Source organism: Hemicordylus capensis, chromosome 5 (genome assembly GCF_027244095.1).
Source record: "Hemicordylus capensis ecotype Gifberg chromosome 5, rHemCap1.1.pri, whole genome shotgun sequence".
NCBI classification, from domain to species: domain Eukaryota; kingdom Metazoa; phylum Chordata; class Lepidosauria; order Squamata; family Cordylidae; genus Hemicordylus; species Hemicordylus capensis.
The window spans coordinates 236,482,235-236,501,579 of record NC_069661.1 but is presented as its reverse complement, the minus strand read 5'-3'; the positions used below and the strand labels follow the sequence as shown (position 1 = coordinate 236,501,579).

At 44.3% G+C, this 19,345-nt stretch overlaps 1 protein-coding gene across 11 annotated transcripts in view; it reads right to left on the bottom strand.

Moving 5' to 3' along the window:
* Window positions 1-19,345, bottom strand: part of WNK1 (WNK lysine deficient protein kinase 1) — a 195,346-nt gene that overhangs the window by 122,915 nt on the left and 53,086 nt on the right. For all 11 annotated transcript variants that reach the window (XM_053251646.1, XM_053251639.1, XM_053251641.1 and 8 more), the window contains exon 2: window positions 6,758-6,930. In XM_053251646.1, coding sequence (XP_053107621.1) covers window positions 6,758-6,879 — 122 coding nt within the window. In that variant the 5' untranslated portion in view covers window positions 6,880-6,930. The remainder of the gene's footprint in view (window positions 1-6,757; window positions 6,931-19,345) is intronic.

Below are 19,345 nucleotides of genomic sequence, written 5' to 3'. Positions count from 1 at the left end.
GTTCATAGAACTTTTCAGATCAACTTGTCTTGTTTTTAAACAATAAATATTCTTATTTTAAACAATGAAGTTATCTTTTCTATAGGCAACTTTTTTTTTGAGGAGAACTTTGGGGATTTTATACACTGATGATATTTTTAATTTTATTCATTCATTCATTCATTCATTATTAGATTTTTATGCCACCTTTCATTAAAACAATCCCTAGGAGATTTACAAAACATTTACAACAATATAAAACTATAAAACAGTAACAGTGAATAAAAATATTAAATTGGAATATAAAAATAAAAATCTAATTAAAAGTTTAAAAAACATACAATAATATGCTGTGCTGTTGTGAGATAAATTAGCAGACCATTTTCAATCAACGACTTTGTCCTTTTAAGCAATTAGTTAATTCTGCTTAAATTTCTGAATTACATCTCATGCATGCTCCATTTAGAAGGGTCATTAGAACTTATGCTAGCTTAGGATAATGTTTGGAAAAGTCAGCATTCCTGGTTGGATAACAGCTTGAGCCCAGAGCCTTTAAAAGAAGAGAACTGGCAACAAACAAGCATCTTTTAGAGCCAAAAATATAACTGAAGATGCCAAAGCTGAGCCAGACTATCTCTGCAGATGTGTGTTGTGGAATGGGCACAGAAAACAAGTGATATATCAGCAGCCAATATCCAAGTGGAATCTGAGCTGAGAAAGCAGGTAATGAAGTATGAGCCAGGAGCTCTCCCCATATACCATATTTAGCTGAACAGAAGACTAATCTAAATTTAGGGGGGACCCTTAAAAACAGAGGTTAAATACAGCTTATACTTGTATTTACCAAAATGGAACAGGACTCTGAATTTAAGACAAACCCCACCCCCCAAATTCTAACATCAAAGGATTTGGGGGAAACCTAGCCTTGGATTCAGGTAAATACAGAACCCAGCACTGTGCTTACTTTCTATAACCTCTTTCTTCTAACCCTTATCCCAAGCTGAGTTCTAGTTCCCCTCTGAAATCCACTCTCAATTGTTTTTCACAGGGCAGTTTGCACAGCAAGATTAATGCTTGTGATGTGAATTAAAGTCTCTCCTTTGAAGTACATAAATTGTAGAAACAAGGATTCGTGTACATCAACCTAGTTGGGCAACTGTCCAAATGATTTCATCAAGACATGTTCCTATAATGAAACGGACTAATAAAAGAAGTTCCATGCATGGAACTGTTGTGGAATAATCATAATAACCACCATCTATTGTAGGATCAAATAATAGTGGCATCCACACTAGTCAGATTCCTAAACACTGACAGGCAGGCTTTCCCTTTGAACTTTCCATGAAAAACCTGTCAATACATGGTTGGTTGACATTTTTAAAGCTACAAGTTGCATCCTTCAGCAAGCAATTCAATCATTTTCCTCAGAAGCAATTTGCAATATTATCAGGGCCACTCAAACACAATGGGTTTGTTCAGAAATACAAAAAATGCTTTAATTCCTCCAGATATGCAGGCATGAGCCAAATGCCTGAAGGCCTCTGGAAGCATGAACATCACACACACTTGATATGGCCTACAGAAACAAGATATGACCATGATACCACCAACTTAAAGTTATTGCTGCCATTCACATTATTAGTACAGACACTGCCATCAGACAGGGTCAAGTGCTCCAGAAGAACATCACGATCTCCAGGAACTTTTAACTTGTTTAATCATCGTCAGTCAAGTAAAGGCAAGTTTAAACCTTACCCAAAGCTCCTTGGCTGAATGCCTCTGATTAATGTTTCAGTAGCTAAGTGGTTGCTACAGTGACTTCATAGCTGTCACTCACTACCAAACAAAAACTTCTTCTCATTCAGAGCTGACATTCTGAATTCCTCCCCTCCCGCATTTCATCCAAGGAAAGCAACCGTGAATTAAAGTAGTGTTCTGAAGGCTAATATGAAAACAGTGCAACCAGTAAAAGTTAACTTTACTAAGACAGATTAACAAACAAGTAAGAGGGTATTGTATGCTGGACCAATGGTAAATGAACTTTCAGGTTACTAAACACTCTTATGAACGGTTGCTGTAATTCAACTGTATGCAGACAAATGCAAGTATTTTAGGCATTTAACATCTTCATCACTTTAAAATACAACATAAAGCATTCACATTTTTAGCCACCTGTACTCTATGCAGATATTGAACAGCTAACATCTTTTCATTCTCCCTGGAGTTCCATATAACAAAAAAGCTACCTTGCCAAAGTCAATATAAAGTACCTCATTTCCTAGGACAGAACATGGCAACAGCTGTCTCTACTAAGCCAATTAAACTGCAAAACTGAAGCTTTTTAATTAATTTTGGAGCCAAGCTCATGATCATAATATGCATTCATGTTATAAGATATTTACCACTTAATCTCTATATAGTTGTTGCTTAAACAGCAAGAATTTAGAATACTTTTGGCTTAAACCCAACTTTTGATTTGTGTCCTCAATATACCTTAATATGGAGATGCAATATGACACAGAAAGAAGAACAGTCCACTACTAGAGAGTCTGGCACTGGGTGTTTGAAAAGGAAAGAGCAGGAGGCTTTTGGACCCAATACAGGTTCTCGTTTCTAACATGGAAGAGTAGACGTTACTGGGGCTGACCAAGCAGCATTACGAGATGCCACTAGGGATGGTAGCATTGGAAGTGCAGATGCACCACAAATGTGGTAGATCAGTAACTGTACATGGAGTCCATGACCATAACCTCCTGTGGGGGAATATCAAGACCCAAGGCCTTAGACATTTCTTGAATGACTTGCATCTGATAGGATTTGGTTTCCTCAGATGAGGAGTTTGATAGTCGATTGCTCAAACTGTCATCGGGCAAGGTCTCCAGGGGTACCTCAGGTTCAAGATCGGAAGTGTATGAAGACTCCACATCAGAGTCAGGATCCTCAGGGGAAGGATCTCTAGGAACAGTCTGCAAGGGGAAAGACAGGTGCGTCGGCACAGAGGGCACACTGGCCCAGGACTCACTGGAGGAGTAGGTGTAAAGGGACAAGCCGGAATGGGAGGTAACTCAGGAGCAGGCAACCCTGGCAGCACTGGCATGGGCGGTCGAACCCTGGGCAGTGGAATGGAGGGCATTGAAACCACAGGTGGTACAGCAGGCTTTTAAAAACGATCCAAGGGACACTCAGTAGATCCGGCAAACCTCCCTTGAGACACATGGTCTCCCAGAGTTTGTACCCCTCAAAATAATAAGGTAAAGCTGGTGAGCTATATAGAAAATGGGCACGAAAGCACTCTCTAATTCTGAGGTGTGGTGAATCAAAGGCCCCTGGGGAGCTGTAATAGTCCTGAGGGTCATGAAGAGCCTGGGAAGCTGAGAAATGACACCACCTAGAGATTTCTATATTAGGCAGCATATAAAATAAATAAATAAATAAATATGCGCGTGTGTGTGTGCACGCACGCGCACACACACACTCCCTCCAGGGTAAAACCGAAGAACATTGTGGTGCAGATGTGGACAAGCCACCAATCAGCATCCTGGGTATTGGCATGGGTGATTGGGGTTCCTCGGTATCAAGTCCTTGTGATAGGGTGAACCCTTGAAAAGGCAGAGTCCGATGGAGTCAAATTCACAGATCCCAAGAGGCATTTCAACTCCTGACACAACAGGCTTTGGAGTGCTGGGGAATCCAAGGAAGTTGTCACTGGATGCTCAGGTGATCGATGAGAGGGTGACTGAATCAGTGTTGATGTGGATCCGAAGTCGTTACTGGCATTGACATCGGTATGGAGGTCAAGGGCGTCAACAATGTCGAAGGCAAACCACATGCCAGCATTGATGAAGTGTGTGGCGTCGGCACCATCAATGTTGAATGTCTCAGCGCTGAGGGTAAATAAGTCAACGTTGGTGGAAACTGTGTCAAGCACGCCAGCGCCGCGGGTCAGGATCCCATCGCCAAAGGAGAGGAGCTTGGGCATCCTGGAGCCAACAAAGTGGTAACTGAAGATGATGGTCAAGGGGAGAACAATGTTGCAGGTTGAGCCAAGGAGAGGGCGTTCTTGTCAACAGCATGGTTGGCACTCTCAATGCTGAGCCTAGCGCCAAGGCCGACTCACTCAGAGCCTATTTTGCTGCAGTCAAGGCACCCGAGGAAGCATGCTTTTTCTTCTTTTTGCGGGGCTCTCCCGAGCAAGAATGCTGATGATCATGCTTATGCCATTCACACCCTCTTTCCACTGGCCTCTTAAAAATGCCAGTCAAGCCTGAAGGCATGGATGCCGACGGTGCAGGTGTTGAGGTCAACGGTGCCAACCTGCTTGATGCCAGGTTTTTGGCGGCGATGGTAGGCTTGGCGTCCCCAGGAGAAAAATATTTTCATACAGAGACACCTTTCAACGAAGTTCTTGGCTCAGTTGTGTCTTCTTTTTAAAAGACAGACCTTACAGGCACTAGTGTTGTGGCAGTCCTCCAAACAAATTAGGCAATGTGTCCATCTGAGGAAGGCATAGTACCTTTACAGGTTGCATATTGTTTACAACTCTTTGGGGCAGATAAATCGAAGTCCAAGTACGGTCCAGGTCAGCCAAAGAGATCAGAGATAGAATGCTTAAGCCGAAGGAAGTAACAAGCTAAGTCCAGAAACAGTCAGAGGTCAGAAAATCAGAGTTGAGAAACAGTCGAGAGTATGAAGCAGAAAGAACAGTCAAGAACAGTCCAAGTGAAAAGTCCAAACATCAAATAAAAAGTATTTAAATCTCTTACAGGAATGAGGGAAAACAAGAGCAGTTCCTTCCTGAGGCAGCATGAGCAGCAGATGAGAAGGAACTGAAGAGGGAGGCACTCAACAGCCTTTTCTATAGGCATCCTTTGAAGGCTTCAATATCACTACACTTTAAAGGGCCAGAGCGTCTAAACGGAACTAAAGGTTCTTCCATAGGCCTACTGCGCAAGCACAGAAAATCCAGTTGTGAGCGACCATGGCTCCCTACAGAGATAGGCCGTTCTGCCTTTTCCATAACACTATGTATGAATATATCAAACATTCAAAGTATGTGTCAAGGGACATCTGTGCTGTGTAGTATTTTACCTCAAGCAGAACCATTCTCAAGTCTTTCCAACTGTTAATGCATCAGTCTGTACAGGCTGTCTAAAAAAACCCACTGAGTAACTGTTTTAAAATTTTACTAAGAACTCCCAAAATAAAAAGTTGTTTCTGTAAATAATGCTTTTACACAGGCCTGCACAACTGATGACCCATCAACAGTTCAATAGTCCCCTGGTTGTAGCTGAATGTCTGCTTGGAATTGCAGACACAGGGAAGGTTTTCAAGCACTGGCAGTCCACATTATAAAGCTGATGGGATAATTAAGTTACAGAATGAAAAAAGGATCATGGTAGCAAAACACATAGTATTGTACATGGTTTTTGCGGGGGCGGGGGTACTTCCCTGCATACGATCTGAGATTCTAATGGGAAAGGAACATTTACCTGGTTTAAATACAGGAAGACCTCCTTATCTGCACTTCCATTACTTGCATATCCGCGGTTTAAAAATAGAGGACGAGCCTCATTAACCATGGGTAAGGGGTTCACATAGCCACGGATTTTGGTGGAGAGGGGAAAGAAGAAAAGGAGCACTGGCCTTTTCCCCACAAAAAGGGGAAAATATAACCAGCACCACCACAACCCCAGCTTCATGAGCGTGGGATCTGGACAAAGTCCCAGGTCTCATGAGACTTGCAAGACCGCGGTGGGGGGAGTGGGTGGTATATAAGGAAGCCTGGGCCAGTCAGTAATGAGCGCCAGTACTCCAAGAAAAACCTTCCTCATGCTGGCCCTGCCTTGCCTCCAACCCTGCTGTGGGGAGAGAGGCCAGCACTCAAGGAGTGCATGGGTGGGCAGCAGCCGGGGGGGAGGGGCAGCCCTCAAGGAGAGCACAAGCAGCAGTGGTGCCTCCAGCAGCCCCTATTCTACAGGGGATGTCACATTAGCACACCCTGGCAGGGAGAAAGGGTAGCGCTAAGGAGAAACCTTCACTATGGGGAGAGAGACCAGCACTGGGACCTAACCCTCAGATTTGCACTGACGTAATGTTACATCAGCAGTTTCATTATCTGTGGTGGAGGGCCAAGAACCTAAGCCCCGCAAATAATGAGCTGTGCCTGTATACCCAGGATTTCAGTGACTTCACAAAATTAAAATATTGAGACATTTTGACAAACTTCTTTTTATGTGGCACCTCCACATAAAAAGACGGTTATAACCAAGGAGTTTCCCTTTCAAAACACATCTTAACTATCTGGAATTGGAATTCCTTGATCCATAATTGTATCAGGACACAAAGTCTAGGGGAAACATGCCAGTATTTTACTGACCACTAGAGGACTCCCTTGCTGTTTATTTTCCCAGCTGAGACAACAACTAAGCCAAGTTGTAGCTTCACAGAGCTCAATTGCAGCCTGGAATTCCAAGCATTTGCTGTACTTGGAGACACGATATAGCTTGCCAAACGTAGACCTCAAATACTCTTACATTTCTCCTTCACAGTACAGAACTAACAATGATTTCAGAATTTTCATGATTTAGTGCCAGATGGGAACATAGCGGTCATCATACTAAACTTCCTTTTTATTAATGGTCCACTAAACAGTTACTCCACAGCACATGCACGTTTTTTTCTGAACTGTGTTAATCACAAAGTCTTCATTTATTTTTGATAATTTCATCTCCATGTTCATCATTAATGGGGCTGGGAGCTCTAGCAAGTATATACTCACGTTTTCAGTGTGCCAGATGTCATAAGTTCTGTAACCAGAACAATACACTTCTTTCCCTTCACAGTAGATTCCCAAGAATCATAGAACCTAACAATATTTGGGTGTTGAAGCCCTTTCAACATTTCAGCTTCTTCCTTAAACCGCTGCCGTTCTGATTTGGACAGTTTCCGATCCTAAAAGACAAGAGGCAAAACACAAATCAATAACTGCAACAAAAAATATTCAGAACCATGTACATAGGCAAGCCTGCAAATTGAAAACCTGGAATACTGCTGATTCTTACAGCAAAAAAAGAGAAAAAGATGTAAAAATAGGTATGGAACTGCCGTTGCCCTTTCTCCTTCTCTCCCACCAAAGCCCAGTAACTTTTAGGGTAACAAGATGGGATACCATAGCACTTTTTGTTTCCTCACCCCAACTGCCAGCAGTGTCTAGATATGCTAAATTAGAAGATGTATTTCACCCCTTTCTGGTAACAAGTGATACAGTAGTAGCTTAGTACCTCCTGTAACATCAAGTTCTGCCCTTAATAATCAGGTGTGCCTGCCATTAAGATAGACACACACTTTACCCAGAATTTCCCAATATCTCTCTGCCTTATATACATCTTGAGAACTTAGTACAAGCCTCTTACCAGACTTTGGCTACAATAATATGCCTGATACAAGGGCCACTGCAAAAAAAAAAAAGTGGCTTATCAAATACCTACAGGATTGGTCTGCATGTCTCAAACATTGCTCAGCTTAGCTTCCTCACACCAAATAATCCACTGTATGTCTGAAACTATTCATTTCTTTTTAAAATAAAGTTTAATATTCTTCAAGGCTTAAAAGATGCTTCATGACTACCCATAATCCCTACTCCAAAACAAAGGGCGTAGAACTAACTTGCATTTTAAGTGGCCTTTGTTTAAATCTCACAAATAAAATTAAACTGAAAAAGTTATTAAGTTAAGCCTCCACTTGGAAATCCACAAGATAACAGATTAGACAAGGATGACTTAAAATACTGATTAGCTCAACTACTGGACTGGATGGACAGACAGACAGACAGGCCTTGTGCCGAAATGGAAGCTTGAGTCTTGAGAATGAGAGGAAATGAAAGCCAGTTCAAGGCCACATCATGATTTTTCTACAAAATATCATTACTTCCATGCATGTGTGCATGGTGGGAAGCTGTCAGATGTGAGGATCAATTTACAATAATGTACACGCCACGTATATAACTGGTATTCCTGTAAGCACCATCAAGTATGAAAACATCCCTGTGAACTATTTACATTAGATAACTGAGCATAGGACTACTTTATTGTCAAGTGTAAGCCTAAATTGAAGCAACTGCTGAACATTCCAAACTTCAAGCAAATCATCAGCCACATTTCACTGCTAGAACGTAAGAGCCATTATCCCTTAGAAGACAGTGTCATCTAAACAGCTATCCTGCAAATGCCATCTAGTCCCACAACACAATTGGTCAGAGTTAAGTTTTGCCTAAATTTGCTGCCTCATGAACCAACACTACATCATAGGAAGAACAAATTTTCAGATCCAAAATACACATATTGCAAGATTTGCATAAACTTTGCCCAGATGCATGCTTTGACATTATACATGTTATTTATTAAAATTTATTTATTAAAAGATTTAATATACCGCCCAATTCACAGACTCAGAGTGGGGTACAAAGCAAGAACAGCATCAGATATTTACACACTCACTCACTCACACACACACACACACACACACACACTCTCACACACACTCTCTCTATCTATCTATATGGCAAATACCTGGTGGAAAATAAATGTCTTCAATAAGGTCTTAAAGGCTGAAAGGGAGGAGGTTGACCAAATGGGGGGCGGGGGGGAGATTGCAAAGTGAAGGGGAAGCAACAGAGAAAGCCCTTCCACAGGCCCTAGTACTATGGACCTCTCTGAGACCCTGGGCCGAAGGAAGGGCAACCTGAGAAGACCTCACAGGATGGGACAGGACTGGCCGGAAGAGGCGGTCTTGAAGGTAAACAGGCACTAAGCCCTGAAATAATTATAGCCAATCATTTATCTGGAAACAATTTTAAACTGGGTGTAGATTCAAGTAACCTGCGTGAGCCATCCTATCAAGGTGGTGTGGTGAAACTTGTAAGTGTTAATCACCAAGAGCAAGGTCTGCATCACTGATGTTCTCTAGTGCATCAAAACAACCACACAATAGGAGGGCTCCTATTGTTGTACAGACTTCAGCACTGCAGAATACATAACCCATCTAGTTTTTGGATTTTGCATCTTTTTATCCATCATTTTAAATCACAATTTTGCATCTTCTTTTTAACCACTGATGAAACACATAGAACACTGGAAGATATGTTTTCTGGTTTCAGACCATAATAAACTGAATCTGAAGAAACCACCTCTAAACAACTATTAATCTGTCAGATCTACAAGGTTTCAAATTCTCCTTTGTGCTGTCAGATCTAAGCCACCACAGCGAGAGGCCACCCAGAGATTTGGATTATCATCAACATGCTGAGGACACCCAGTTCTCTCTCTCATAATCCTGGGGAGACAGTGAAGGTTCTGAACTGGTATTTGGCATTTGTGATGGAATGGATGTGGGCTAACAAACTAAAATGTAATTCAGACAAGATAGAAGTGCTTCTTGGTCAGTTGGAGAGCCAATCTGGGATAAGATATGCAGCTTGATCCAGATAGGGTTGTACCAGGGTTGCAGTTTGGGAATGCTCTTATTTCCAGCTTTGCTAATGAATGTTTAAGTAGCAACCATGATACAGAGCAGTGTTCCCTCTAAAATGTGTGTGCGCGTGCGTGTTCACACAGTTTTTTAATGTCCGCTCAGTTAATTTTAGATCCCACTCAGGCTGAATCAGGAAGGCCCCTCTCTGAATGCACATGCATACACACTGCCTTAGTACTGCCACCCAGAACAAAACTCATTCAGCACACTGATGAAAAAAATTTAGAGAGATACTGACCCAGAGTCCTTTCACATAGCTTCAGCTGGTATGCCAACTGCAGTTTTTCCTGAAGTAAGCAGATCCTGCCACTGTCATACATGCCTTAGTTACTTGCAGAGTGGAATATTACAAAGTGCTCCGTTTGGAGCTGCCTTGGAAGTTGTCTGGGGGGGAAACATTGGTCTTACTGTGAAGCGTTCTTTTTCAGAGTGCATGGAGGTCATCCATTAACATGGGTTGTGGACCAAACATACTCCCTGTAGACAGGACTAAAGTAGTGAAAGACAGGGGATGCCCTGAAAACTGTACTCCCTTGAGTTGCCACCCTCCCAAAAGCAAGACCCAAGCCCGAGGATGATGCCTGCCAAAAACACATCCACATGTGGGTCGGATGACCTCTATACACTGTGAAAAAGTACCCTTCATGGTAAGACCAATATTTCTTTTTTCACAATGTAGGAGATCATCCATTAACATGCCCAAGCAGTGAAGAAGAGAGAGAAAAGGATGTGTTTATATTGCTTGCTGGAGGACAGTACACCCAAATGCTGCTTCAGATGAGAGAATATATAGTGCCTGATGAAGGGTGTGACTGATGACCAGGTAGCTACTTTACAAATTTCACCCAGTGGTGCATGGGCAGAAAAAGCTGCTGACATAGAGGTATGAGTGGAATGTGTGGTAATGCCAGAAGGAATAGGAAGTAGCAGAGATTCATAGGCTAACAAGGTACATGCTCGAAGCCACCAGGAAAGGGTAACCTTGGACACCATGGCACCCAAGGACAAAGGGTTAAAGGAGACAAAGAGAGAATCAGAATGGTGAGAGGCTTGTTCATCAAATATAGGTACAAAGAACACTTTGGACATCTAGGGTATGCCAAAGCTTCTCTTTGGAATGAGAAGGAGAGGGACAAAAGGAGGGCAAGACGAGGTCTTGGAATCTATGAAAGGTGGATTTGACTTTTGGTATAAAGGTGAGATCAAGCTTGAGCACCACTGAGTCAGACTTAAATACACATAGCTCCTTGTGTACCAAGAGGGCTCCGAGTTCTGACACCCTAAGTGCCAAAGTGATAGCTACAAAGAGGACCTTGTAGGATAAAGGTCTGAGCAGTGTGCAAAGGCTCGAAGGGTGCCTTAATTAGGGCACTGAGCACCTTGTTGAGGCTCCAGGAAGAAAACCTGTGAATGGAAGGAGCAGCAATACTGCACGCTCCCCTGAAAAAGACGGATGTGAGGATGGAACAAGGGCTACCTAGGGGCTGAAAGCTGGAGAACCAAAGTGAGAACCGACCAAAGACCCATGTCCAGCCCAGCCTGGAGGAATTCTACAGTTTCCAAAATGCCTGACTAGAGTGGGTTACAGTGCTTCCAACATGCCCAGTGGGAGAAGGCTGTCCAGGTTTGTGGGTGGATGGAAAGAAGCCAGGATGGTGTCCAAAACCGCAGTGGAGTAGCCTGCCTTAGCTAGAGATGAGCATTCAACTTCCAGGCACAGTGTTTGAGCCACTCTGGGTCTGGATGGAGGACGAGTCCCTGTGAGAGAAGGTCTGGAGATGCCAAGGGAAACCTGAAGAGAGAGCGACCAGATCAGAGAACCAGGGCCTCTGGGGCCAGAGATGAGCAATCAGGATGCTTTCTGTTCATTCTGACTGTAGTTTGTGTAGGAGTTTCCCTATGACCGCTGCTGATGGAAAGGCATAGAGAAATCCAGGTGGCTAAGGAGCTGAGTGTGCGACCGTGGCTTCTGCCAGTAGAGAGGGAAACCTGGTGAAACATCGGGGAAGTCGGCGGTTCTGTGTGGATGCCGACAGTCCCACTGGGGGTAGCCCCAATAGCTGGGTCATGTGCAGGAAAACATCAGGGTGCAGGGACCACTCCTCTGGGTCAACTATGCCAGTCAGCCTGTTGATTAGCTATTCTGCTAAGATGCTCAGCTGTGATGGACTACAGATGGGTCTCCACCCAACGGAACAGACAGGAGGATTCCGCCATCAGAGAGGGAGGCTTGGTGCCCTCTTGTCAAATGAAGTAAGATTTCACCATCAAGTTGTCCATACAAATGAGGACATAGCTGTTGCTGACAAGTGGGAGGAACTGTTGGAGGGCTAAATGGACAGCACCAAGTTCCAACCAGTTGATGTTCCGATGCTGTTCGGATGGGCTCCACTTGCCTTGGACATATGTGTTGTTGCAATGTGCCCCTCATCCTGACAGAATGGCATCTGTGGTAACAATTAGCCGGACCAGTTCTACCAGTGGAAGACTCCTGAGTATGGCTGGAGAGAGCCACTTGTGCAAGGATTGGTGGATGTTCAGCAGAAGTGGAAGCTGTTTATGGGTACAACAGGACATGATGAGATCCTGTAACGGTAGGAGGTGCCATTGAAAGGGATGTGAATGCCACCTGGCCCATGGGGTACAGTCTGCAGACAATCATTAAACCCAGTACCTGTGCTAGAACCCATCAGGTCTGCTGTGGATTGTGAGAGAATGGGCAAGAGAATGTTCTCCAGCCTGATTCTCCATTTGCAGTGGAGACAGATAGTATCCTGTGCAGTGTTGAAAACAGCCCCTATGTGCTGGAGGGTCTGAGATGGCTTTTCTGGTGGTTGATTAGGAAACCATGAGATTGGAGGTGAAGCTGTACATCCCTGTGAGCCTGCTGGAGTGAAGGGGGGTGAATCAAGAGATCGTCTAGTTACAGATGTATGTGGATACCTTGCATCCTGATGTGTGGTACAAGTGCCACCAGGATTTTGCTGAATACTCGAAGTGAAGAGCAAAGGCCAAATGGTAGGGCCTAGGGATGTGCACGAAGTTTCTTCGGCACCGGCGGGGGTAGTCCTTTAAGGGCGGGGGAGGGTGCACTTACCCCTCCCACCGCATATCCCCCGCCGGCGCTCCGTCACTGTTAAGCCCCTCGGGGCGGCAGCGTTCCTCCCTGCCGCCCCGTTTCTGTCATCTGCCGGAAATGGCCGGGAGAAGCAAGCGCGCGTGCGCCCGTTGCGGGCGTGCATGCGCCCATCTGCCGTGCAGGTGCACACGCACAACGGGCACACGCGCGCTTGCTTCTTCCGGCCACTTCCAGCCGATGACAGAAACGAGGCAGCATGGAGGAACGCTGCCGCCCTGAGGGGCTTAACAGTGATGGAGCGCTGGCGGGGGATATGCAGCAGGAGGGGTAAGTGCACCCTCCCCCGCCCTTAAAGGACTACCCCCGCCGGTGCCGAAGCACCGAAACGGCCCCCGGAGCCGAAACGTTTCGGAGGCCTCCATTATGGCCTCCGAAATGTTTCGGGCACAAGCCTAGTAGGGCCCTCTATTGGAAGTGCTGGTGATCGTAGCAGAACCTGAGGAACCTCCAGTGAGCAAGCAGGATTGGTATGTGAAGATAGATTTCTGATCGGTCAACTGATTCCAAGTAGTCCTGTGGTTTGATCACCTCCTTGATGTTGTGAAGAGATTCAATGGGAAATTTATTCTTCTGGACAAAATGGTTTAGGCGTTTGAGATCCAACACAGCCCTCTATGACCTGTTCTGGAGCAATAGGAGGATGGTGGGGCCAGGCTGGGGAGCCAAAAGGGATCTGAACTTGTTGGCAATAAAATCCTTTATCCAGCATATAACATCTTCTGGAAATGGATTCTGCAGCCCCTGAGGTGCAGGGGGAAGGTACCCCTGAGGTGGCATGGGGAAGGTACTCACATCTGGTGCCACAGGATCATTGGGACTTAGCTCTCTGGGAGTAAGTATAGGTGCTGGTATAGAAGGCAGCAGCACTTCAGGGTGGTCAGGTCTGGAAGGCTGATCATCTAGCCCTGCGTTTGTGCCCTTGTCAGGGATGACTGGTGGGGCCTCAGGGGAAAGTGCAGTACTGCCAGTTTCCCCTCATGCAGGTCCGACTGCTGCTGTAGTGAATGCTATACAAGAGTGGTACCAAGCAGAACGAAGACAGCTGGGCGCTCCACGTGGCCCTTTTGGACCTGCAGGTGTAAGCGGCAGGGTGGGCACTGCTCATACACTGCCTGCACCTTCGAGAGTTTGGCTGGCTGCTTCTGTGGAGGCTCAAGGAGGTGTTTTGCCTTCTTTGAAGCCTTTTTGGGTGGCTTCTCTTAGTGAGCAGGCCCGGGTTGGGAGGGAGGAATGGAAAGGCCTTCCTCTGTGGGGAGGCAGAGCAGGGCCATTTGGACCCTGCTGTTAATTCTTGGGGATCCCTATTCCTCCCTTCCGACTTGGGTTCCTCAGATAGGGAACCTACAAGCAAGTTCCCCATAAGAGAGATTTCCATGTTTTTTCAGGGTATAGAACAAACAAACCAAATTGCAAAGGAGCCAGTTAGCCAAATAGAAATTGAAATAAGTTTGAAATTTTTGAGAAACAAAAGAACACAATTCCCTTCCCACCCTGGCACAATCTAAGGCGGTGTGGGAAGGGAAAGAATCAGAGAAAACTAGCCTGAGGGAAGCCAGAAACTCAGAGTTCTTTCACAGCCCTGCTACTTGGAGCAAGATAGGACCAGAACTGGGGTTTTGGCACCACCTGTCTGCAGGAACTAGCCTCTGTTTCACTTTCTATTTTAGTTCTGTATTCACTATTTTAGTTCAGCCCAGTCCCTTTATAAGAGCAAGTCTCCAGCCCTCATAACTGAGAAAATCTGTTTGCAAGTACATGAGCGATGCATGCTAAAATTCCAAAAGCCGGATAAGTAACTGAAGCTGACGAAGGGCTCCAGTGGCCTTGGCCCTTCCATGACAAGCAAATGAGAACTATGCAAAACTCCGCAGAGCTCTACCATATTGGGGAAAGTATATAAGTCTGCATGCCTTATACAGATTAAGGAATTCCACTTTTCTGGGCATAGAATTTGGATCAACTATGGGCAGAAACTATTTTTAGTATTTAGTACACACATCCAAGAATAATAATATTTATATAATGCTTTTCAATGACAAGTTATCAAATAAGTTTACATAATAAGATGGACCCCTGTCCCAAAAGGGCTTACTATCTAAGAAGTAACCACCCTGAGCCATTTTTTGAAGGGCAGTATGTAAACAAACAAAGATATCAGCAACAGTCACCTGAGGGACTCAGGTGCTGGGGTTGAATAGGAACAGTTACTCTCCCCCTACTAAATAATGCTCTTTACCTAAAATGCTCTTTGCTCTAGCAAGTGAATGTGATGATTTAGGTGTCAGGACTATTGCCACATTTTAAAGAAATGTGCTAGCACTGAAAACAAAAATGTAACATCCCAGTAATCCAGAAATATAGGATGCTATTTGCATTAAGGAATAATTTAAATACAACACATATATGTCCTACTGTGCAAATGGCAGAGAAGCTACCTGTGTATTAGGTGGTTTGCAAGGGACCTCCAAAAATGGATAACCAAGAATGCCGGAAAACATTTCCAAGTCTTAATGCAAATTCTTACTCCAAAATCCACAATTAAATGAACACTTACAGGATAGGAGTGTGCATGGTATTGGTCCAGTATAATTGAACAGACCGCCGGACCGGTCCGGAGGTCCGGCGGTCTGGCTGGGCGGGGGACTGTGACTTTAAGCAGGGGGTGATAGTACTTACCACCACCCCCACCGCTCTTCCCCCTCCAGCGCTGGTCCTTGCAAAAATCTTCTTGGGGCGGCAGAGCTCCTCTCTGCCGCCCCTGCCCCTGTCGTTGTTTGGAAAGCCTTAACAGAGACAAGCGCTAGCGGCGCACATGCACCCTGTGCGGCGCACACGCTGCGAGCATGCGCCGTGCAGGGCACATGCGCGCCGCTAGCGCTTGTCTCTGTTAAGGCTTTCCAAACAACGACGGGGGCAGGGGCGGCAGAGAGGAGCTCTGCCACCCCAAGAAGATTTTTGCAAGGACCAGCGCCAGAGAGGGAAGAGTGGTGGGGATGTGTGTAAGTACTACCGCCCCACCCCACCCCCGCTTAAAGTCACAGTCCCCCCCGCCGGACCGGGGGGGGACTCCGAGCCATGCACACCCCTATTACAGGATGGGACTGGATCTTGTTGGTTTGGTCACTGGCACAGTTTTGCTAGGTTTTCCCCATCTCACTATTAAGAGGGAGGATGAAATAGTCTCTCCGTTATTGCCTGACTATTCCTATCGTACTTCAGCACTAATCCTTCCTTTTGTTAACCATTAATTTGTTTTCTCATTACTACTCATCCATGCTAATCTCTAAACCCATTGTATTCACTGACAAAACCTTTAACTTTTCCAGAAATCCCAATTTTGTATGAAAACCAAGTACACAGACAATTTCCATGTGGCATACTAAACAAGTATATGGTTGTGTTCTCCAGGAAGTCCAGCACTTCCAGGGCCTAGCAATGACACCATACATAATTAGGATCTTTGCAGTTTCATTCTGGAAATTCATAAAAATAGTAATTGAATCTGAGAAACTAAAATATTCAAGACCTTCCAAAGGATTGAATGTTATCACTATAAGCTCTATTTTCTCATATTTAGATATTAGATATTTAATATCTAAAATACTTGATCGACAGCCATCCTCTCTTCAACTACAGCATTACTAATATATGCATGATGGAAGAATTAATTCTGTCTTGTTGCTCTAGCACTGATGCAGTGGATTACGCTTTTGGAAGTGGGACAACTTCTGACTTTTAACTGGTTAAAGTAAAGTTATGCCATTGAGTCGGCGTGAACTCCTGGCAACCACAGAGCCTTGTGGTTTTCTTTGGTAGAATACAGGAGAGGTTTACCATTGCCACCTCCTGTGCAGTATGAGATGATGCCTTTCAGCATCTTCCTATATGGCTGCAGCCCGATATAGGTGTTTCCCATAGTCTGGGAAATATACCAGCAGGGATTCAAACCAGCAACTTCTTGCTCTTTAGGCAGGTTATTTCCCCACTGTGCCAGCTAGAGCCTTATATTTCAGATCTTCTGCAACAACCCCCTCAGCTTGCTGGAATTCAGCAAACTGTCTGTAGGCTCTGAAATACTTCCTGCCACTTCTCTCATAGGAACATAGGAAGCTGCCATATACTGAGTCAGACCACTAGTTTATCTAGCTCAGTATTGTCTTCACAGACTGGCAGAGGCTTCTCCAAGGTTGCAGGCAGGAATCTCTCTCTCAGTCCTATCTTGGAGAGGCCAGGGAGGGAACTTTAAACCTTCTGCTCTTCCCAGAGTGGCTCCATCAAGTAAAAGTGTACATACAAAAATTCATCTTTACTGACAAATCAGAAGAGTCAAGCCAGTTGTATATGTTTTACTGGAAGCCTTTAATATTTGGATCTAAACAAGATTTTTTATAATTCAAGATGCCTTCCCTGTTCAATGCTGGATGTGTTATAAGGTGACTGTTCCAAAGTATTTTCAGGAGAAAGAACTAATGCACTTCAGCTGACAATATACTGAAACACACAGTACACATCAGGAGCAGTGTTCCCTCTAACAAGGATTCCCACATGTTGATGACTACAACTCCCAGAATCCCCAGCTACAATAGCTTTTGCTTGGGAATTATGGGAGTTGTAGTCAACAACATCTGAGAATCCCTGTTAGAGGGAACACTGATCAGGAGTGAAAATTTTCTACAGCACACAAACTGGCAATTTAAAAGGAGGCATATAACTGGATGAAAGTTTTTAGCCATGTCCTACAGCATATCAAAATACCATTTGATTGCCCTGCAACATCAAACAACGGCAAAATCACCACAAAGCAAGACAAATGTTAACAGTAGGGATGTGCAGAATGCTTCAACTTGAAACAGGCTGTTTCAAGTGTTTTAAGATTGAAACAAAACACCATCTAAAAAGAGGGCCTGTTTCGAGCTTGGAACAGAACCACCCCGTTTCTGGCAAAATGTTTCAAGCGCCATTTTGGAGACCTGGTTTTTGCTTGCTGTTTGGTTTTCTGGCACTGGCTTCCAATTGGCTTGCAATCTCCTTGCTTGGCTTATCATACAAATCAAGTGATGACATGGGCAACTGTGCCCCCATTGGCTGGGGGGAAGGAGGAGGGAGGGAAACACTTTTGGAGGGAGTTTCAAAATGTATTCAAAGGGACTGGGAGACAGAGAGATGATATATCAAGAGAGAAAAAAGGAATCAAGGAAGGTTTGATTTTGTGGTTTTCGTTTCTCAGCACTAAGCATAATATTTATTTATCATATTTCTATACCACCTGATATGTACATCTCTAATATGCTGTGCTATTGCTGCTATAACTATCTGGTTTTGCAAGATCTCAGACTGACAAAGACAGAACTTGGGTGCCTGCCTTGCTTGAGTTATGGTTTGTGAGAAACTGTTGTGGCGAGAAATGGACCGTGGAATCTGAGAGAGAGAGAGAGAGAGAGAGAGAGAGAGAGAGTGTGTGTGTGAGATATTTCTTGGTGATTGCTATGATGAGCTCCATGTCTGCTCTTGAGACAAGCTTCTGCTTCATTCACTGCTCTGGTCTGCTCTGCAATTAGCATTGCAAGGTGCACTCAGTCAAAATGTGGCTGAAGTTGCTCTAGTTGAGCTTATAGCTATGCTTACTGCTAAGTATGGGTGCTGCTGTGGTAGCTGTTTCAATGTTCGGAAGTAACATAATGAGTCAATTGTGTGTGAGAGAGCAACTTGTGTCAATGACGATACTGCAGCACAAGCACTGTTGCTGGATGTGGATTCTGGATCAGTGATTATTTTTTCACCTATTTTTGGACTATGTTTGAAATGGGTGTTCTATGTTGGGAGGGACAAGTTCCCTTTCACTATATGCTTCTGCAGTGTTTTTCAAGGCAGGGTTGCAAACACATTGCAAATTGTAATACAAAATTTTTGTGCAGTGCACTCTGAGTGCAACTTGTTCCAGCCATAGGGAACAATGTGGAAACTCGAAAGACCCCATAGTATCCCCTGGGTAGCTCCAGGGTTTGGGGGGAAGTTAATATTTTGTTTACAATCGCCCGCTTACCCATTTCTTTTGTGAGTTGGGTGGTAGGTAGCACCCATCATGCCCTGCCATCCAATCCACTTTGGTGTCCCCAGGAGCTATCCATGGGTGTTTCAAGTTTCCCCATTGTTCTCTATGGCCAGAACACTTAAAATGTTTAAAGTTGGTTCCATCGAAACAGCCGGGGTTGGCCACTGTTTCAAGAAAACATTTTAGCCATCTGCGTTGTATTTCAAGCTAGAAACAGAATGCAAAATCTGTTTTGTGCACATCCCTAGTTAAAAGTATACAAATTTCTTGTACAGCCACCTTTATTTTTAATAGCTATATGGATAATGAAAAATGTTTTTCAGTCATTAAATCCCTAAGGATCATCTAGAAAAAGGATAACATTGTGCTGCCTTGATAGCAAACTTCAGGGATTCAGCCATATCCCTTTCAATAGCACTGTTGTCTGAAAAAATGCTTGTTCTGGAGCAATGCATGAAGCTTACTTTGTTAGTTTCGTTCATTCATTTCCACCCACATTAAACTGTTTTGACAAGTCAATTCAGCAAAAAAGCAACACTACCCTGCATCTGACTTGCATTTCTGTAATAAGGGCCCTGAATGTAGACAGCTAATAAAGGATCCTTCAAACCGGGGCCAGTCTCTTTCCTTGCAATTTGTATTTGACA